At 40.1% G+C, this 22,974-nt stretch overlaps 1 protein-coding gene across 3 annotated transcripts in view; it reads left to right on the top strand.

Annotated features, from left to right (window-relative positions):
• The window catches only part of fam168a (family with sequence similarity 168 member A), a 30,796-nt gene extending 7,822 nt beyond the window's left edge, over positions 1-22,974 (top strand). The window contains exons 2-8 of one of the 3 annotated variants that reach the window (XM_008286705.1): positions 9,159-9,266; positions 9,983-10,074; positions 11,401-11,481; positions 16,230-16,375; positions 17,376-17,562; positions 17,768-17,894; positions 18,133-22,974. In XM_008286705.1, coding sequence (XP_008284927.1) covers positions 9,205-9,266; positions 9,983-10,074; positions 11,401-11,481; positions 16,230-16,375; positions 17,376-17,562; positions 17,768-17,880 — 681 coding nt within the window. In that variant the 5' untranslated portion in view covers positions 9,159-9,204 and the 3' untranslated portion in view covers positions 17,881-17,894; positions 18,133-22,974. Of the gene's footprint in view, positions 1-9,132; positions 9,267-9,982; positions 10,075-11,400; positions 11,482-16,229; positions 16,376-17,375; positions 17,563-17,767; positions 17,895-18,132 lie in introns of those variants that run through there. The other 2 variants (XM_008286704.1, XM_008286706.1) reach the window with 2 other exon arrangements.

Genomic DNA, 22,974 nt, shown 5'->3' with positions numbered 1-22,974 from the left:
GTTGACTTCATTTTTCAGGGCCGGTTGCTACGTCCATCTTTTTTACAGTCTATGGGTTTGACTGAGTCGGACATTTGCCTTTTCACATGCTGCTCCTCTGGGTAATGTCCACAAAAGTTTGGGGCTGCAGCACGCGTGTGAAAACTGGTTAAGTGAATTTTGATTCATAGGTTTCAAGCCGTCAGTAATGTGGAGAATCTATGAGCTTCATTCTTGCAGTTAGGCTAGGGCAATATTGCAGCGGTAAGACATACCACAGTATTTACAATTCCTGAAGGTGTAATTGTCAGTGCTGTCAAAGCATATTCCTTTTCCTATTAACCGGCACAGATGCTGTGTGAACGGGATATATCGTAGTGCACAACAGTTGCCACCAGAGGTGATTATAAGCAGCTGGAAGAACTGGAAAGTAGCCAAGCTGAGAAAGATGGTAAAAAATAGTCAATCAATTTGTTCCTGTTTTTTTGGGTGGGGTTCAGATCCAATGATACGCCTGAGTCAGCCAACAATTAGGCAGCTCACAATTTGCTTTATGACGTTTTAACCTAAGCGGGTAACACATCAAACTTTCACTATCCAGCATGGCCCGTAAATATGTCTCTATGTAGCAGCTGAATGAATACTCAGCACAGTCATCCCACAATGCTGCAAGCTAAAGCTGGACAAAGGAAATATGCATGTCATCTTGGGGGAAAGAGATGATTAGGTCTGCTAAACCTGTGTACACTAAACTAAAAGCATATCGGCTATTTTGGTTTGTGTATGGTGGCTAAGGGTTAATTAAATTAAATTGTTTTGTGGAAAGGCCTATTTTATTTCATTCAGATCAAGCTCCTCTAAAACTAACCTCAACTGCACATATTATACTCGTAGGAGTGTTTCAATTTATTTAATTTATTTTCAGCTTTCTATGATTTTGCAGTGACAAAGGGCCAAGGACTTATTTTTTTTCAGGTGTCGTCCCATTTTTGTAAAAGCAGTATCTTTTGAATGACACAAACATTCACTTGGACTCAAGGATGAACAGATAAGAGTTCAGTTGTCAAAGGTCACTCTGACCTCATTAAACACGCTTCGGCCGTGTTTGAAGAATTTTTACGACAAAATTCCGCACAAATGTATGAAATAGTAAAGTGATGGCATTTTAAATCCAAGAAGTCATCAAGTCTGGAAAAATATACTTGAACTGCAACTTGACTGGTTGGTTAAGGCATTTAGCTATGAGGTGATAATTTTAGTTTATTTTATTCATTTTCCTTTGAATATTTTAACATTCTGCAGTAAAATCATGTGAAACATTCAAGTTTTACTTAATCATAAGAAAAGCTGAAATTATACTGAACATATAACAGCAGGGAAGTTGAACAACAGAAGAATTATTTGGAGGTAAACCTACAAACAGGTATTGCAATGAGGATGGACCAGTGTCTTTGTATATTGTTGTTATTCATACTGATTACAGTGGAGGATCCACTTGTACCACTCAGGCATGACTGAGTTATCTTTTGTCTGTTGCAATTATGTAGCTTTTATAGGTCACCTTTCATGGAGGCAATCAGCATGGGCTATCTCATTTGCAGCTGCACTAAATTGTGGAAAAGAGCCATCCTCATGCATATTGTCGAGCCTTTGCCATTTCTGCTACGAGATATGCACTACAGTATGTTAATCTGTAAAACATCCCATTGATAATCTTGTGTGTTTTCAACTAGTTGAGTACAAGGGCAGCATTTCACTATCAACACAAGCTGCTGTATAATAAACATGGCATGCCTTCAGTTCCCCGTAAACATGTTCCTGGTGGGCTTTAACAGGTTGTAAGCCGGGGCTCTACTAGGCTTCTTGCATGTTTTGGGGGGTGAGTGAATGATTGCATTATCTGTAGTATCTGCAGACATCTCCTGGCAGACTTTCCTCTCCATTTGTCATCCATCCAACACTTTTGTGGTCTGCTGTGTAATGAATGTTACAGCCTCGCTACGTGATTAGCATGGCTGTCGACTTCTAGGCTCGTTTCAAGTGTCGCTCGCCCCTACTATCGACGCTGTAGTTCCCTGGTTGCTGTGAGAACTCATTAAAAGTCATATTACTAGATGCTCCCTTTTTTGCTAAAGTTAGGCAGAAGCGCCTAATGAACACCTTTTTAAAATAAGGACTTTTTGGCAGCCCCCTTCCTTTCGTTTAACCCCAGTGATGGTGATGCTATTAACTTTGTTGCACCATCAACATAATTCTGACCAAATCATGGAGCTTAATACAAAGCAGTATCAATCACTGATCTTTAATTGTTTAGTTGTATGAGATCCTCCTTAGGACCCACAAAGGTAGAGGGTTTTGCTGTCTCAAAATGCCTCAGATATTTCCACAGTTTAAGAAGACAGAGGTCCTCTAAATGTGTGACAGTATCCAAGGACCATAGCAGCGGTAGAAATCTCCATAAATGGATAATGTTGAATCGTATTTATTTAGGGGTATAGCCACTTTGCGCATGAAAATCATTTCCATTTTCAGTGGGATGGCACAATATTGTCACATAATCCAGGAATGCAGACCCATGAGGCGTGTGACTGATGAGATGATTTTGGAAAGGAGAATAGAAGAAGAGGAAGCCGGCACAGAGAAAAGGGGAGATGCTGTCCCAAAGTGTATAGTGCTGTCCTAGATCTAAAATAGCCCAGAGCTGTTTGGAGCTCGTTGCTGCAGGGCAGGTCTGATTGTGTGGAAGGCAGGGGGGGATTTCATCAGGGATTCCATCACATCGCCTTTCAATACTGCCATACGATGGATTTGGTCTTGGACTTGATTATGGATATTAGTTCTCATTGTGATAGCAGTAGGTGCTATTAGTCTGACCCCCCCTTAAGCCTGTGTTTTGTTCGATATCGTGCAATAGTTAGGATTTCTGCCATTATAAAGGCCCTGAAAACCTATTTGCTCAATCGCTTTTGAACTTACGAGCCACAAGTTCCACAATGATTCCCAGACGGTTGAGGGTATTTCACAATAGAGATTTCTGTGTTTTTTGTCTTTGTCTGTGCTCTTTAATATTTGAATTGAGTGTATCTCGGTTGGAAAAAGGTGACTTTTGTTATCCAGGATTTAGGAAACTTTTCAATCAGAATGCAGTGGCAATTTGATCAAACCTCACACGAAGATTAAGATATTGGCATATTTATTTTAACTTTGATTATTGCTTATTTTGTCATGAATATGGTATAAGAAATACTTTCAGGGCCATTTCACAGTTAGCATCTATTTCCATTACCAATTTGCTTTGCTTGGGGTATTTTCTTAATGAATTTATCAGTTTATCTAAAAAAATAAAAATAGCCACAGCATTGTCCCACAGTTTTAAACCCATAGATATTCAATAAACTATCCTATAGAACCAAGACAAGTATTCACATTTGAGAAGCTGCAACCAGAAAATTTTGGGCATTCACCATCATATCATCTTTACACCACAGTTAACCAATGCTAAAATTATATGCTACAGAACAAGACGTCCAGATACTGCATGAAAAAAACCCTCCTAATTTATTAACAAATGTGTCATTAATTAAAAAAAAATAAAAAATCTGTTGATGCATCACATAACACTCAGCAAGTTATTGTTTTCTGATTTTTCCTTCTCTGTTTCCTTCTCATATGACCTGAGCGAAACGCTTTCCTTCTGGAGGATTAAAAAAAAAGAAGAAGAAAAAAAGCTGTTCGGATGTATTCTCTCCCGTGCTGAAGTGTGATAACGCCCACCGGTTTTGATTTGTTGCTTAAAGAGTAGATGCTTGGTGAGGTATTATGTGGGAGGATAGAGTCAGCGTGGGGGTTGTGTTGTATTGTACATGTTCTCCAGGAATGGTAGCTCTTTGTGTGTGTGTGTGTGAGACAGAGAGAGAGGTTTATTCTTTCACAATCCTTCCCTCCTCCTCCCTCATTATTACCTCTTCTGGTCCCCCAAGGCAGCAGGAGTCTCCCTTTATGGAGTGAAACCAACATTATTATCTCGGTTGTTTCAAAACAGGCACACATTTATATTGACATACATAATTAAATAATCAGGCACAAACTTGAAACGATAAAAGAAACAAAAAAACTGTTAAAAGACAAACGCACACAAATACCAGCTCTGTTAGGATGAAGGCTTGCAAACTGTTTTTGTACTTAGGCCTCAAGGCTATAGCTTGTGAGTCAGCCCAAATGAAGTCCCACTAATAGAATTTAGGCTCAACAAAGTCAAGGAAAATAACACGGGTTAAGCCAGGGAGCAGTAAGGTCTCCTTAATAATGTCAGTCAGCAGTAAATGAATCCTTCCTCTGTGCGTTTGTTTGAGAGACGGAGAGAGAAGGCATCCTCGGTGCACTTCAATGCCACTTCTGTGACTGTCTTATCTATTAATGATTCTGCACTATATCTAGAGCTTGAGCAATTCATTATTTTGTTGATTGATGGAACATTTTTAATTTATTCATTTATTTTTCAAGCAAAAATGCTAAACAGTTCTACCTATTCAGCCATACATGTATTTATTTGTCTATTAAACTGACATACTTAAGGCACGATAATTGATTGAGAAACTGTATTAATAAATGAATTAAAGTCTAATGAAAAGAACTGTTAGTTGCAGCCTTTCTTTATGTACATTACATTTAAAATAAATGTAGCTTCATTCGTCACTTGAGATGAAAATAACAAATAGGAAAGTAAAGCATGCTTCCCAACAACTTACAAAAATGTTACATGTAAACTGAATTTAGTATTTAGACAGTGTTTAGCCACCTACATCGAGTACTAAATAAGTCAAATCTGAATGCACACATCATCCACTAGCTCGGCTTATTTGGCTTGTTGTGTAACAGTGTCAGTTTTTAGAGAAAATTCACTTTTTCTGATAATGCTTTTCATTACTCCAATGTCACAGATAGCTAGAAAAAAAAAATGGAATCCCAAATTGAGTCAAACATGTGGTAACGTGGCCATCGGTTTGGCTGTCACAACCTACAAAAAAAAAAAAAGCATAATAGCTGTCAGCAGGTAAGTGAAAACGCTTCGTGTCACACGTGCAGTTTCGTCAGCGTCCACACAGTCTGTAGTCGCTTGTAAGCAGCCCTTTGATTGATGGAGAGATGTTACACTGCAGCAAGCCCTGCTGTCTTCACAGTCAGGTGTGTTTGTATCAAGGAGAGAAGAGTGAAAAGGCAGATAAATCAATTTTTACACAAAGGGGCAGCAGACAGCAGCACAGTGTCTACATAGCAAAAGCATCAAGTGCAATGTAGCCGATAAAAGAAGAGCCATTTAAAAAGTAGCTTCAAACAACCGCTGTGACCGGTTAATCCTCAGTGGCTACAGGCAGCGCAGCATTTACATCATGCACCTGCAGCTCGACAACACTTTCACAGTAAATGCTTTCTGCTGTCAGCTTATAGTGCTGCTTTAATGACTGGGCTTCAGTTTGGAAAATTGAATGCTTTTTCATGCACATGCAACATACTAGCTGTTATAAAACTTGTTTCTTGCATGCCCGTTATGTTGTCAAAAAAATAAATAAATAAGGAAGTATCACAACAAAAAGCAATACTTTAATCTTCTGTTAATTTTTATTATAAATGTTTTGTTGTTTGAAGTCATCACTAAAAACATATTTTCTAATGCCGTGATATTGAGCTCCAGTAACTTGACTGACATTTTTCTTTATTTTAGACGTTTATTGACAAATTGATAAATCTAGAGCTGTAATGACCTGTCAATGTATTGATTAGTTGATTGACAGCAAATGTAATCAACAAATATAGGGTTTATCTCTTGGGAATGTTTTCTGGCGACACTGCCAAGCACTCCCCAGTTCCAGTTTCTCAGCTGTTAGAATTTACTTCTGCTGTAACATCTTGTTTGGGGAAAGTAGGACATTTTGGAAGAAGACATTAGGATTGTGGCAAAAGTATCTACTATTTCTTCACATTTTGTGGACAAAAAAAAGGGACGGTTTTAATTAAATTGGCGAAATTAATCAGCGATTCAATATAAAATTGAATTCATTAAAATGGAAATTATTATTTGCAGTGATGAAGCTGATATTGTCTGACTCCAGTGTGAGTGTGTTTCCCGAACACTCCAGTTTTTCCCTTCAAAAGAAATAATTGTGTAGCAAAACAACAAGCATTAACATCTAAAGTCCAAAGCCTCTGCTCCAGTGCCCAGCAGCAGTTGCTGTTTGCTAGTGTTTGTCTGTAAGCAGAGTGGATGTGTTTCTGACATTTTCGGGCAGCCAGCAACATGGTGTCATTTTTCGTTCTTCTCTCTATGAAGCGTGCCTTAAGCATCGTAAACGCTTCCAGAACATGGAGGAAATGTGTAGACTCGCCTCGCTCCTTTTACACTCTGTTCTACGGGTAAATTTTCAACCTCTCTCTCTGTCTCTGAATGGTCAGTGTCCTCTTTTGCAATCATAAATAGCGGTCTGTTGAACATAAGGTTAGAAAGGAGCTTTTCAGGAGTAGAGACCACCTCATCACTGCCCCATGAAAACAAAGGGAGTTCAGGTTGGATGCTCCTACTCATCACATGCATCCTCTGTTTCTCTCTCACACATACCCTCATTAGACATTGACATTGGTGCCCCTCTTGTTCGCACCCATTCACTTTTCATCACCTTTTTTCTGCACAGGCGCGCTAAAACACATGAACACGCTCAAGCTCTCGCTACTCCATTCACGCACAGCTGCAATTGGGTATGTGTGTATGTATGTGTTTGAAGGATAAGACCCCAGGGCTGGTTTGGCCACCTGTCTATGTGTTAATAAGCTTTGTTCCATCACTCAAAGCATTTACAACTTAGTTCCTGTGAACTACCAGATTATGGTAGTGTTTTGATTAAAGCGCTTCTTGTAACTTTGATTTGCTAAATTTGTTTGATTAAGCAGCCTGCCCAGCTTGTAAAAAGACTTTAAAACAGCCACAAAATACCAAAAGGGACATTTTAGGACTTGGGTGGTTATCACTCATATGATTTCCTCACCAGAGTGGGGGAATGCAGTGTTTTTTACAGATATTTGTGGCCCTCTGGGGATACACCCTGATAGCTTTTTCCTTTTAGGAATACGTTTGTGGATTTGAATCATGTGAATTGTCCTAAAAGCAAGAAGAATTGGAATACATTGACCTGTAACTTTACACTTAAGACAATTACTGGTCAACATTTTAGGTTTGTGGCCAAGCACTTCACATTAGGATCATCTTTGCTTTGTGTGTAGTGCAAATAAGCAAATGTTTAGCTTACTAGCACCACACAAAATCAAGATGTTGAACATGATAAACATTATACTGACTAACTGGCTAAAAAAAGAGAATATTAGGGTTGTTGTTGTTGTTAACTTTTTTGACATGCGAAAGTTATAGACAGCACAGCTGTCTGTAAGTACAGCATAATGTAAGTGTTGTGGTGTTAGAGGTTTTGTGCAGATCAACTTTTAAATTTGTGTTATGAGGGACAAGGACATTTTGGGAAAATTGTGGATTGTGGTTTTTTTTTTAATGTAGCAGCTGCAATAATTAGAGTTCTGCATTAAAATTGATTACAGTCAAAATGTTAGTTTGTGTGTAGACACTGATTAAATGAGGAGGAGAAAGCTAATGATAAATTAAGCAAGGAAGAGCAGTGGAGAGGAATGAAAGGTAGCAGACTGAGCAGTACTAGAGGATAGAATTAAAATACAGAAGATGCAGTAGATTAATGAGGAATGTACTTTTGAGTTGTGTTCAGCAATCAGCTAATCAATTCCCCTGAGATGTTCTTTTGCTATGAGACAAAATTTGAGTAATAAACCAGGGCTGACATATCACCATTCTTGTTGTTTTACACACATACAAACACGCACACAGGTTTTGTTCATGTTTAGGGACATGTGTTTCAAGGAATTCAAGCAAAACAGCTCAAAAACCAACTGCACCCACATGTTTGTGCTTGCATTCATTTGTCAGTGTCTTTAGGCGTTTTGACGTCAGTACTCCTGGACTGAGCTTTGAAATGCTTCCTTGCCTAATTTGAAGTGTCACTTGGTGCCGTTTGGCATCACCACGGTACAGTGCATGCCCAGGAATTATGACACTGAAGCTATAATCGTGTAAGGGGTTTGTGTTTGTTACTTGTTAACTGGCCATGAAGCACAAGCTTGGGATGGATCGGCTCAGATTTAAGTTGTAAATTGTGACTGCAGGAAGCAGAATTGGTGAAATGTATTTTGGTAGTCTGCATATGGTGAATGGGTGGGTGACATGCTGTGTTTGGAGGACTTGCTACAAAATATTTGACGCTGTCTTGCACATGGTATACAGCACAACTTCACTTGAAACCAGTCAGAACCGGCCTGATCGCTGCCACCATACACCAGGTCCCATCTCTCTGAGAAACCAAAGCGAAAATCAACACAAGACACACATGAACTCAAACAACACACAGCTCACGCGCACCTTTGCTCTCTTTATTTATTCTTCAACCGTTCCGCTCTGTGTTTGTGCAACACTCTTGTGGTTCTGGCTTACGTGTGTACTGGATCATGCTTACTCATGGCTTGGCGCAAAACTCAGCCTTTTCGTATGATATTTTGTTCTCTGTCCCGTTGTTTTGCTCTCTGTCACTTGCCCGCTCACTGGGTGTGTTGTGCTTTTTCATTGGCTGTATTAATGTCTGCTTTGCCACTCGTATTGGTTGTTCTGTACAGCACGTCACATATGTATACAAATTCATACTCATGCTTCACTCGCACTTTAACGTATATTAGAAAAACCATATAGGTTATGCAGACATAGGAACTGATAGAGCAACTTGCTTTATACACATAAAATCGATGATGTAGAAGAATGTATGCACTGTTTATTTCTCATAATATTTAAATAGTTTTCATCCATGCACTGTGTTGTATTTGACACAGTTACAAAAATACATTTATTGGCTGCTAAAGACACAGTAGTTATCACAAACACGTACCGAGACACGCAATCTAGATCACTGTCTCCCCTGCTGCTATCACTAACCATTTGCTGTTGCACTGGTGCTTGCTTTTTTTGCTGTGTTTTTTTTTATTTTATTTGTTTATTTTTTATTTTTTTCTCCTTTTCCTGTGTTCATTGTAATCATGACCTCTCGCTGTTTTAATTTCAGATTTGCATATCCACTTCCACTCCTTCCTCATTTGCATACAGCAAGAATGGCGAGCGGGCATCCCACAGACAAATTCAGTTTCATGTATCAACCAGACACGCACAAGAGGTACGGGGCACGCATGCACACACACTCACACAAACACGTACACAGTTTCACAGGCCCATATTCTCAACGACCAGGTAAGTTGAAATAAAAGGACTTGAGGTATTTTCATCTGCACTGTGGAGAAAGACGCCTTACGGGACATGAAGTAAAAATGACCCCATCACCCCCTCCCGACTATTTCCAGCACCTTACTTTATTATTGGCCACTCCTGTGTTCAGTCCTGTTGCGGAAACCCGGCTGGTAGAGCTCGCCGTGCCTTTTGATGGTGCAGCAGCGGCAAATAAGGCAGATGTGCAAATTTGGCTAACAGTATTTAATGCCACACAGGAAACAAAACCATTATTTTTCAATGGATCCATGCGTACTTGTGCTTTTTCTGTCAGTACTTGTGCCCTTTTTTTTTTTTTTTATTCCAACAGTCTGTGTTTTTTAAGTACATGCTTATGTTGAGCCTACTTGAGGGTGAGGATTCATGGGGCTTGATTTTTTTGTTGCATGCTGGCAAAATCCTTCAGCTGGATGTCGCCTTAAGAATCTGAGTTTGGGATTAATGTGTGCGATGAGTGTGTGCGTGCGCGTGCTGGATAATCGTAACAATTTTCTTTCCAATTTACATGGCTTATGTCTCTTTTCCCCTCCATTTTTCTTCTATCTTCTCCTAACCCTGTCTCCCCTCTCCCACACTTTCTATTTCTTTTCTCTCTGTCTCTCTTAGTAAGAACAGGTTATCTTCAGCTATGAATCCAGTCTACAGCCCTGTTCAGCCTGGCACCCCATATGGAAATCCCAAGAATATGGCCTTTACAGGTAAGAACGATACGCACACTCACATTCATCACCTTCCACACTGCTGTAAACATCTTTTTAGGGATGGCTGTGTCACTGATGAGCTTTCAAGTCAGTGAAGAAATGAATAAGAGACAGCTATGCTAACATCCCCTTTGATGCTCTCAGAATGAAAGTGGTTTAGTCTCTGTTACTGTACTAAAGTCTGAGAGAAAACACCTTTTTCTGCAGACAGACTTACCGTCATTTTACTTGCAAAGTGAGTGTTTAATACATATTGTGGTGAAATGTTAGAATACCACATGAGAAATGTGTTAGTAGTAAACTTTATGGAAATTATAGGCACTAGAGGGGAGTCAAGGCCACGTCCATGATGTTCTGTAATCAGTTGAGTCTGTTTCAGAGAGGAAAGATTGTTGCCTTATATTGTCTGTAACAATATAAGGTTTCTGCAATACAAGAGAATGTTTCCATAGGTCACAAAAATCGTACTTTTTCAATAAAAAAGCGCTTACAGCTGAGACTCTACACAGCGCAGGTTGCGTTACCCAGCTTGTGCAGACAGCAACGCGGATGTTAAACAAAGGAAGGCAGGAGATAATAAAGACAAAGTGTTGACAGGGGTTAGGCGCATCTTTTCTCGTCTCAGATGAGAACGTCAATGTGCAGCATAGACGCACATAGTTATGAGACCTGTTACATCTGACTGTAGCGCAACCTACAGCAGCCAAAGCTAGATATAGCAAAAGCTCAAGGCTACGGAACAGATCATCTGTGAGACTGTCTGCCAATAATAGCAAACAGCGAGAAGTGAGCAGCACTCCGCTCTCTTACATTCTTCACTCTGCTGCTTTTTTCGTCCCTCCTTCATCATCTTCTTCTTCTTTGTCTCGCTCTGTCGAACCTGCACCTTTTTTATCAGCCTAAGGTTTCTCAGGTCAAATTGGCTTTGTTCGCTCGACACGTAATTTATGACGCACAAGAGTGTGTGCGGGCACGTGTCTGCATGCATCGCTAATGTTTCTGAATTTATCTCCTCCCACACCATATTGGCAGGTGTGTCTCGTCTGCCAAATTGGTGTATGTAAGACGCATTCAGCCGACTGTGTTATTGGTGCAGACATTTTTTTTAATGAGCGCCATCTGTGCACATCCTGCTTCAAACCAAATACTGTCCTACCTGTGTGTGTGTGTGTGTGTGTGTGTGGGTTTGAGTGGGTGGGTGGATTTAGGACACGGGGGTGGGGGTGTGTGTGTGTGTGTGGGGGGGGTTGGGTTGTTGTGTGTATCTGTTGCCCTCTCTGCTCATTAAGCTATCATTTCTCTCTCGTCTGTGACGTCTCGCAGGCTATCCAGGAGGGTATCCTGCCACGGCTCCCACCTATACACCCAACCTTTATCAAACAGGCAGTCCTGGGTATCCACCAGGTAAGCTCTAACGCACACACACACACACACACACACACACACCTACACACACACACAAAAATATATACACACATGGACTATTTGATGTCTTTGTTTTTATTTAACAAGGTAATATCTTGGGAGACGTTGCTGTCACTTCACACTAATTTTCTGAGTTAATTAGGGGGATGTTTTCTCATTTTCTATGAATAAAAACCCAGAGATAATCACACCACTAACATTGCAGATGGTGCAAGGGTGCTTTGAAGTTTTGCACTGAGGATATCACACATATGTATATGCAGATGATTCTACAGACAAACCATTATTATGTTTCTAACTGTTAGGCTACAAGGATGTGTATTTATTCTGACTGCTTTTAGTTAAGCAGATACAATGGTACAATAGATTAAACATAAAAAAATAATTAATGCATAAAGTCAAAATGTGCATGTAGCTCCAAATGGTGAGTGCATTAATGTGTGACTCCCGCTGAGCAGGAAGCAACACAATACATGAGCCTAATAACTATAGACCACAATAATGCAAACAACATCTGGTCAAACCAGCCCATACAGTCGTGTTACTGATAGAAAAAGGAAAACCTGCCAGTGAGGAAGTTCCCAACATGCTTTCTAAACTCTGAGGAAAAGTTTTAGAGATTGCTTTTCAGACCTTGGGATGTTAAAAAGAAATTCTCCGTTATGAATTTGAGGCCAAAGCTGATGCCAGTTCCGCGTTTAATGGTTGCGAATGCTGCCGTTATGCCGAAATGATACTTAAAAACTGCAAGCTGAGTGTTTTTGAAAAAACCCAAACAAGCTCTTAGCAGCCTATAACTGTGCCACCAATTTATCTTGAATAATTTTCAGAAATGTGTTAATGTTCCTGATGAATAATCATTCGGTTTGCACTTTGAAAAGCAGTTGAGTAATGTGTTGGTGTGAAATGAAAGTCAGTGTTTAGGTTAGGGCTGGTCTCACACTTAATGTGTTGAATAAATTACACACTGATGAAATTTTAATTTCATGTCAAGAGGATCCATTACTGCTGCTGCTCTGTATCGCTGCATGGCGATACATTGAATCTCTGTGTTTATTATGCACACTTAACCTAAAGCAAATATTGTTTTCCTACATATTTAATAATTGTCTGAGTCCTGTGTGGTTACAGTTTTGTTGTAAATCAAACATTGCCGATGAAATTGAAGCAATATTGCAATCAGCCATGCAGTCAGAAGGTTGTTTAGAGCTCCACACAGACTCTAGTGCTTTCAAGGCAATATGGATTAAGTGGTGATATCAGCCTAAAGGGCAATAATAGTGAGCGAATGGGAAGCTAGCCAGTAACAGCTGCCAGTGGCTATATAGCAGCAGATATGTACTCTGCTGGGGTTCAGGGTCTGGTCCCCACAGCAGATGGAAGTACAGTTGTCTAAGTGCTTTCCAGATAGGCTGTCTGTATAGATGCATGTAGTTCAGATTGGGTAAATACAGCATAAAATATCGTAGATGAACATGGCGATTCAAGGATATACAGAATCATCAGGTTACGACAGTTTGGACTCAACCCTTATTTATGTACTTGTAGCATTATTTGATGTAATTTTCACTCTATAAATATGCCTGAAGCAGCTGTCAAATTACTATTTATTATGTTATTTGAAAGCATGAAATCACTGATTATTGTCCAGCAAATATCAAATGCTGAATCTTGTGATCATTGGTGATACAATAAATCATAAATGTGTGTAAAAGAGGAACAAAGCCAGCGGATTCTTATTCAATAATGAACAATTTCAACAACAGTGTAGTAAAATAAACATCTTTCGATACGCAAAAGACAAACCAACTAACACTGAATAAAGCATATAATTGACTGTGATTCGGCAATATGAGGGAAAAGAAAGAAAATAGAGCTGCGTAACGGAATGATCAATGTTAAAGTAGTGTTGTTATTTTTGTACTGTCAACAAGATGCTTTTATTTAATTGACACTTTGAAGACATGCACTGTTGACTTCAAAGGCAGTTTTAAGACGTTACAGGAAGGAAGGCTGGCATGTTTTTGTATAATAAAAAAATATCATGAAATCCTTTAGAGAACTGGTGAATGCTTCAAAACGAACAAAAAAATCTTTTTAGAAAAGGTTCATGTGGTTCTTTTGAAAAGTATTAATTGCGATTGCATTTCCTTAGCAGGTGGACAAATAGCTACTTTAATTGCTTCCTATTCTTTTGAATTTTGAGTACCTTACCAAGGCAGGAGGGGGTTGTAGGTTTCATCTGTGCTGCTTTTGAAGCCTCCTCCTCTCGTCCCCTCCCGGTGTTTGGTTTTATCTTTTGGAAGTCTAACAAAATATCAGGTGTGCTTTGGCAAAGCTCGCCCCGCTTTGTTCCAACTGAAACCTGAACCTCATTATTGAAGCTGTTGTTGTTTGACTGCAAATTTCTTTCCGCGCACGCAACAGTGCCTAATATATGAAGAAATTAAAATGTTTGGATTTTGTATCCTGGATGAGAATAATAATTTTTTAAAAAAATCACCAGACGAGCCAGATATGGTCTGATTAGAAACCTGTCTTGGTCATTATTTCTCAAGACTGTTGAAAAGACAAGCTGTTTTGTATCAGCAGGGCTTTTGTGTAATTGTCACACACCATTGTCCTTTAATGCCCTGCATGCATGTTAGAGCAAAAGAATGAGTGTGAGAGTATGAACACACACACACAGACACACACAGACTTTTAGACACAGAGCAGCTCCAGCATCTCTTTGTTCCCTTGTCCTTGTGTGAGAAAAGCGCTTTCATAAGCTCCACGGCAGCAACTAGCTAGTAGCATGTTTGACCTTCAGGCTCCTCCAGGTGGCTGTTTGGAGGTACTGCACCCCAGAGAGCCGAGCAGACATGAATGCAGTGGTCTGAACCGCATGCCTTCACTGTCCCCGACCTCAGGCTTTTCAAACTGTGACGTAGTGTCAGTTAAAGGTGGATACCATGTGGCAGGGTGTGTTTAAGTCCTGCTGTGGTTGGAGGTTACCGCTTCACTAAGAAAAATTCTTGAAAAACTGCATGTACTCCTACGTCTACTACACAGCGGCTGTATTCTTTTCAGTATACAGTGCTAAGATGCTGTCGTAAAACTGGCTAAATGAGGCATTTTAACATACACAGACCCTTGACTGTAATACAGTTTTGGGACTTACATCTCATCAAAAGACAGCACTAGTCCCCATCTGGTGGATTATATAGGAAATGCAAATAATAAAATGTGGGGACCACCTTTAAACATTACTATACTTGGCTCATTTGGTTGCAGTTGCTCGCACACAGCCTTTATAATATTTAAGGCTCATTCACATGAGAGTAGAATTATTCCTAAAACTAGTTAGAGGTAATTTTTTTGTCAAATTATGACATCCAACCGGTGATCAGTTCAGAGCGGTCTTTTCAGATTGTAGTGACATTACAGATTGTAGTAGCTTGAAGAAGCTACAATATGTCTCTTTCAGTAACTGCTGATCACATGTCTACTTATGCATGAGAGGAGTCGCTTGTAGTCACAAAGTCAAAGATAATTATCACCTGACTCTGCAGTTCCCCTCAGCTCCCCAGAGTGTTTCAGTGTCTTAACACTCATTGTTTTGGCTTTACCATCTGCAGTTCTAAGGCTTTAGTTCCCTCTGCTCTCATCAGCAGTGTTCTAAGGGGCAGCAGGTAATCGTTTTCTTTTTAAAATAAACTACACAACATCTACTTGCCCAACATCAAATGACAGTTGATGATTTGGTTTTAGTTAAACATTTTGCAGCTAACTTGCTAATTTACCCCTTTAGAAACTGAAGAGTAAAACAAGGAACATTGTTGGAGAGAGACTCGCCCCTTCAAGAATCCTGAACAGAAATCTGGGAGAATTCTGTAATGTCAAAAATGGTGAATGTGTTACTAATGTCCTGTCTCCACAACCAACAAGACAATCATCTGCTTTGTATCAGATGAACTGGATAACATTCAGACAATTATGTTGTTACACTGGTGCAAAAGGTATAACCTGTGAATGAAAATTCTTTTTTTAACCTTATTTTAGGACAAAGTTATTAAACCTTTTCAGCAGTTTGTATAATTATTTGACAAATAGAGTGCTGGTCTTGTTAGCCCATAATTTCTACCTGGGGCTGTTTCAAGATGGCTGATTAGAGGCAAGACTTAAGTGCTTTGGTAAAACTACTAAAGGGGGGAAAAAAGCATGGATATGGGGTTTTAAGCTCAGAGTACCTGCTAATACTGCAATGTATTTACTCAATGTGTAAATCTGAAACTGTTTGCCATCAAATACCCCATATCAACTCAAAATATAAATATTCCAGTGTCCATCCATCTATTATCTATACACCGCTTAATCCTCATTAGGGTCGCGGGGGGGCTGGAGTCTATCCCAGCTGACTTAGGGCAAAGGCAGGGGACACACTGGACAGGTCACCAGTCTATCACACGGCTACACTTAGAGACAGACAACCACTCACATTCACACCTAATTAACCAATTAACCTCAACATGTTTTTTGACTGTGTGGGAGGAAGCCGGAGAACCGGGAGAGAACCTACGGGGAGAACATGAAAACTCCACGCAGAAAGATTCCGGTGCCCCCACCGGGACACGAACCGGCAACCTTCTTGCTGCGAGGCAACAGTGCTACCAACTGCACCACCATGCAGCCCATATTCCAATGTGTAATTCTAAATCCTCTTTCCTCTTTTCTTTTGTTTATAGGATATACTCCAGCAGGAACCCCATACAAAGTGCCCCCCACTCAGTCAAATGGAGCACCCCCTCCTTACACCCCAACCCCGACCCCGTACCCGACAGCTATGTACCCCATCCGCAGTGCCTACCCTCAGCAGAACATATACGCACAGGTAAGGATATCGGAAGTGACAGCATTCCCTCAGAGAGACATTTGTGACTCGTTTGCTGCCGCAAAATGTTGATCAGGTTTGTTGTTGCACCTGCTCTGCTTCCAGCACCATTTAGTCACATTAGTAAATACGTTTGTGCCGCCGGTCGGTCTATGTCACTTTGCCGCGTATTAGAAACAATTAGGTGAAGCAATTTCACCGATGTGACACCAAATGGTCTGTCATCTGTGCAATTGTCTTTGTCTTGGATTACAGCTTTAAACAAATGTTGGTGAACAAGGGGAACGCGAACATCCATTTATGTCGCTTTGTGTCAGATAGCTTCTGTTCTGCAGAGTTTGTCTTTCAAATGACATTAAATTTCTAATGGCTGCAGGGCTGCTGCTTTGATAAGGAATTTGTCACAGTGTTTAGCCTGAAGAGGGAAGGAATGAAAAGAGACTTGTACGCTGAGGAATCTATCGCATTAAAAAAAGCAAGGCGCACTCAGTCTTCTGTTTAGTGCAAGCAGTTGTTGGTTGCTTGGTGTTATTTGTTCATGTGATTAATCCTGGAGGATCAAGCTTGTCAGCAGTGTTGTGACCTCGGAGCCCCCAAAGTGTCAATTAAAACCAAAATCAAGAGCTAAAGGTAAATTTCAGCACTTTCGTTTTAACATGTTAAAAAGCACTTGATTTGAAGTGCAGCTACACCTGATAAGACAACAACAGAGCAATCATTTTGTTCCTTTGTAATTTGGTAAAAGGTGCAGTGGAAGGAAGAGAAATTTAAAATGCCAAATAGATAAGATGCCCATCTCCAAAGTCTTGTTGATCTGCTGAGTGCTTTCTGTCTCTCTCTCTTTTTTTTTTTTTTAAATCTTGCGATAGAAGATGACTGTAAAATGTTCTTTCTTCGGAGACTTCAAATATAAGAAACATTTAAGTAGTAAAATAAGCTAAATAAATCCTACACACAGACTCGGCCTCACTGAACCTTTCCTTACGATCTGTCCTGACAGGGAGCCTACTATACCCAACCAGTGTATGCGGCTCAGCCACATGTGATCCATCACACCACCGTGGTGCAGCCTAACAGCATCCCCTCCACAGCCCTCTACCCAGCCCCCGTCCCTGTACCTGCTCCTCGCAACAATGGCATGGCTGCCATGGGGATGGTAGCTGGGACAACTATGGCCATGAGTGCAGGTAGGATGACAAATTCAAAACTTGAAAGGTTATCTTCAGTTTTCAGAGATGCCATGTTTGACTACAGCTCTGACATCTCATTTTTTGCCATTGTTTCATACCTAAGATACATCCTTACTGTGTTAAGTAGGGGTTTTAAACTGTGGAACTTGTGATGGGCAAAAACGTGTATTGATTTTACATTCACGGTGTAAACTTTGTGTAGGAACTCTGCTGACAACGCCCCAGCACCCCCCGATTGGAGCACACCCAGTTACTGTGCCAACCTACAGGCCCCAAGGGACACCTGGGTACAGCTACGTACCACCTCACTGGTAGAGCCCACCCATCATGTGAGTGTTTGCTTCCTCCACTCTGACATGTTCCTCCCCACCACGACTCTCTCTCCTCCCATCTGTTTCCTCCTCCCCCTCCCTCCTCTCCTTTTCATTCCTCTTTTTGTTCCCCTGTTGCCTCCCTTGACTTGAACAAACTGTGCCGCCTCACATTTCTTTTCGCTCTTTTCCTCGGAGGTCTAAAGCAGCCTTAAATCAATCTCCAATGTGTGCCTCTGCTCTTCTTTCCCACCAGATCTGGAGTCCACCATCGTATGCAACTGCTCAAATCTTACACGAGCTCCCATCGGTAACCATGGGAACTCGGCACCTGTCTGCAAGAACAAAACTAAAGTGCAACAGCCACTTTACTATTATTGTTAATGTTATTATGCGACATTCTCTAACGTTTTTACAAAAGCTGCTTTTATTTTTTATTTCTTTTTCTCTGTTCATTTGCCAACCAGTCATTACCTTATTTTGTATCGTTATTTTATTTGATTTTCCTCATTTTCTTTTTGCTGTGTCTGTCATTGGAACTCCAGAAGGACTCTTGACCAATCACAGGTGTCGGTCGCTCCTGTTTCTGTGTTGTGCTGGTGTGTGTGGTCCTGCCTGCTGCTGCTCAGTTGGCTGGAAAATATTGGGCACTTATTCTTCATTATCATCTCCATCGGTCACTACAAAGACTTATTGACTTATGCTGCCAAATTTTCTAACGACTAGATATCAGCACAGGGTTTTAACATAATTAGGATTTTTGTTTTTCGGGTTGCTGTAAAAAAAATTTGAACTGTTTCTTTTTATCACACTCAGCTGAATTACTTCACCTGTAAACTTTTGTTCTTCCTTCCTTTTCATCCGTTTTTTTTAACCAGTTTGTTTAATTTTCAGTTCAATCTCAGTCGTCTTCCAGCGCTTAGCTGTCTGTCCGGCAGTAGTCAGTCCATCATCCCCGTTGTTACGTCTCTGTGTGAGTGCTACGTCAGTGCTATGAGCACTAACTCGCCATCACCCGTCGTGCTGCGCGTCCCACATTGTCCACATTAACATTGTACCTAGTACACTAAAAAAAAAAAACATCATCTACTTCATGCTACATACTATGCAGGCTAGTATGTTGTAACACTATCGGAATCTTAACCTAGCTAGAGAACATTTCGGGGTTGTTTGGGTCACGTCAGCTTTTTTATGTGGTTAGCGTAGGTCAGTGCATTTAGAAAAAAAAATGTAAAAAATCTTTATACTAACTGTGTCGACAGCATGGGTGGTCACGCACACTTTCTCACACACATACACACACAACACACGCGCAGGGGCTCCTGTGGTGTGTTGAAAAACACACGATCACTTCGTGGCACTTACTGTACAGTACCTCCAGTTATGTTGTTAACTGATCGACACACACGCAAACAAACAAGCAAACGCATACAAGACATGGATTTCTGGGGGTGTGCATGGCAGACACAGCCAGCAGAGAAGGAGTTTAAAGGGATTGTGTTGGCAGCAGGAGAGGAGAGCAGAGCAGGGAGGGACGAGGAGAGCAGACAGCAAGAAAGGAGGAGGAGATGACATATTCACAGTCTGTCATTTCGCTTCAACGTACAAGACATTTGAGTTTGTGACATCTCACCTGCAAGAGACTGCACAAACAGACAGCTATTTTTGCACTGTATGTATTGTACATTGATTTTTTTTTTTCCCTCTCGCTGTGATTATCGTCTCCTCCTCCGTCCTTTTTCCAGGGGAGGACTAATAACCAAACACCCCATAAATGAGAACCCAAGAAAATTGAGTTTTCAGTTAATAATGGACCAGTTAAATACACAAATGTGCTAATGAATGGCTAGCATTCACGCTAGTCCACTTCTAAAAATGTACATTGCAGCCGTCTGACGAGGATGAACGCGTGCAACACCCGATCCATGTCATTGTAACAGATGTAATTTTCAGAATCGGAGTCAGAATTTAGGTTCTGTTGCAAGAGCGAAGCAGGTTGTATTTGAAGAAGTGATGGTTTGTTGTTCATAGCAGGAGTGCGTATGTCTTTTTGCATTACGTTTCCATATGCAAATGCATTTAAATTCACAATATGATGATCCATATTAAGCAAACTCATTCTGACTCTTTGTTTATTGGTCCTCGACTGAAGAAAAGGGGTGGGGGTGTGAGGTGGTAGCTAGAGAGTGGTGGTGGGATTTAATATTTAGGTGAGGCCTGTGGCATTTTTCAGGATTTACAGAAAAAAAAAGAAAAAAAAAACAAGACTCAAATCACAACTTCAAGATCTGTGGAGTACAGATCGGTATAACAAAAAGCATTTACTGCGCGGGTATGTGGATGAAGTGGTTTGATATTGCAATAAAATAAGAGGGAATGCCTCCAACAGTTAACACACAGTGATTATTTTATCAGCGTTTTGAATTGATTTTTTTAAATAAAAAAAAAAGCTTATTGTTGTAATCTCTAAATATGGATTCAAGGCTCTGTATGCAGCCTCCATTCAATAATTATTACAGTTACTGCTAAGAAAAGTAGAACATATCAAAATTTGGGGTATTGAATAACATTGTGAGGACATATTGCACAACGCAAGATTTAAAAAAAAATAAAAAAGAAACTTGACTATACTACTATAATTTAATGCTAAGTAACAGGTACCTAGGCTTTGTAGTGCAAGACAGAGGAAGAAGCAATTTATATCATAATTAAAATAAAACAATAAGGTCGAGTGTTTGAGGTATTCTTAGTCCAGATGTTTGTACACTAGTAGGTTAATTCTCAAGAAAATATTGCATAATGCCGCTGTCGGATGAAAACCGCCTATATTTTAGCCCTATTTTTAAAATGACTCTTGTATTTTAGACGATATCGCGTGGTTGTTATTGGCGTAGGAGTCAGAAAGTGTTCCCACCGTGTAAGGATCTTGTATATGTAAATTTAAGCCAGTAAAACGGAAAAATACATACGCAAACTGGATTTTCTTGCGACAGCAGTAATGTTACTCTACATTAGGATTTATTTAACCAACCACTACTTTTGTCAGTATTTCTCAATTAAATTTTTTTTTTAATTTTTTTTTCTCTCTTCTTCTCTCCCTCTGGTCAATTGAGCATATTGGGTATGCATAATATTCAGGTGTATTTCACTATAGCATTGGATTTCTAAGTTTAAAAAACATGCAGTATATTTATACAGCAAGTGGTACAGTAATGTATTTCTAGCTAAGCATGGTTGCATCAGTGTGGCAGCTACTGTTTGTGCTTTTACTATTTTTATTTTTTTTTCTTTTTCTTCTTACCTCTTCTTCTGCATCTCTGTCCTCTACATATCTGTCACTAAGGGGGGAGGAGTTAACACAAGGTCTGTAAATACATCCAGTTAGGACTTGTGGAATTTCTTGTCACCTAATTCCCACGTTTTTATGATTGTCGCCTGAATTTACAGACGTTGAGGGAAGTAGAGGATGAACGACAGAACCGAAATGGAAATGTTTGTCTCAACCGAGAAAGGCTACGGTCTTCCGTTTCCGTTCTGCAGGTGCAAAGATACACTGAACGATGTCTCGAAAACCCTCGGCCTCCACACCCTTTGTTCTGTGCCATATTTCACCAACTGTCGTTCAGTAAATATTAGTTTCTTCTCCTAATTAACTGGTGAATTCTGAGTCCTTGTTACGTCTAGCTTCCTGTGAATCTGTGTTTTTCCGATTGCTGTCCTGTTTCTCACGTCGTTGATGCATATTGCCTGTCTGACTTTTTATCTTACTGTATCCTCTGTGTTTATCCTCGTTTTCACTTTGTGCCCTTCGGAGGCCATTTTGCATCCCTCTAAACATTTAGTTTTATTGCATTTAGGGATGCAAAATGATGTTGGGTCATATTGTACTGTTTCCTCCCTTTACCACTCTTATCAGTTATTTTAACTCTCACACTTTTATGTTTTATTTTTTTTGGTCTTTTTTTGTGTTATCAGTCCAATCTTTGCATCCCTCACCACCCCGTCTGCACAGCAGTCATACCGAATTACACGATAGTCATTAAATTGGTGTTGTTACAGTCATCTACTGTATTTTCTATTCCGACACGCCTTGTTTTTTTAAACACTAGATGTCGCCAGTGACAAAGTCTGAAAGTGGCATCACTGTGGTTCAAGGCTTTGAGCCAACATGATACATTTTTTTTCCACATCACTCAACCATAATTACAATTGGATGTCGCATTTTCAGCACTGAGATATTTTGGAGTTGTAATCTTTACCAAATTAACGTCATTTCGTTTCTTAGGACATTTTCAGAAATGTGATTTTTGACAACAAAAGCAAGACTCCACGTAAGGTCTTATTTGTTGTTCTTAGAGGAGGAGTTCTCTGGGCTGTGGACCAACACTCTTAAACTGTAATTCTGTTTTAACGTAGAGGCTCAATCGAGAGGCAGAGCCACAGAGCATTTTGAGATAGCTGAAGGTAAAACCAGAGTCCTGCACGGAGCAGGTTTTGTTTTTCAGGGTGGTGAAACTGCTTCCTCATTTCACTCCATTCCTTGCCTCTCATTTATTTCAATTTGCACTTAAGCGAAAATGGACGGCCGAACACTTGTAGTGTGTTCGGGGGAGCGGGAGGGGAGGGAAGGAGGGGGTGGTGGCGTGCAAAGTTGTCTTAATCACGACTCTTTACTTTTCATCCATCATCTTGTCCTCTGTTACATTTCCAAACCTTGAAAGGTGATAACTTTCATGAGGATTCCTTTGTTGTTTTTTTTTCTCCCCCCATTGTAATTCAATTTTGAACCTTTTCACTTTGACGGTGAAAATGTGACCAGAAGCAGTCATAACACCTCTCCTCCTCTCCTTCCATTCTCCCTCTTCCTCCCCCTCTCTTCTTTTTTGCCTTGCAGTTGCTAAGTCTTAGTTTTTTCATGAGTATAAATTAAAACACTACTATCACAGCGAATAGTAGGCTCTTAAATGTCTTTGATGTTCTGCTGCAGCTTTTTTTTTTTTTTTTTTTTTTCCAATTTGTCAGAGATATCTCTTTAGTTTAATTTGACACTAAATGTGATGCAAAAAGTGGAAATTCCTTGTCTTCCAAAAAAAAAAAA

Source organism: Stegastes partitus, unplaced genomic scaffold (genome assembly GCF_000690725.1).
Source record: "Stegastes partitus isolate 25-593 unplaced genomic scaffold, Stegastes_partitus-1.0.2 Scaffold465, whole genome shotgun sequence".
NCBI lineage: Eukaryota > Metazoa > Chordata > Actinopteri > Pomacentridae > Stegastes > Stegastes partitus.
This window is presented reverse-complemented; position numbering and strand designations above follow the sequence as displayed.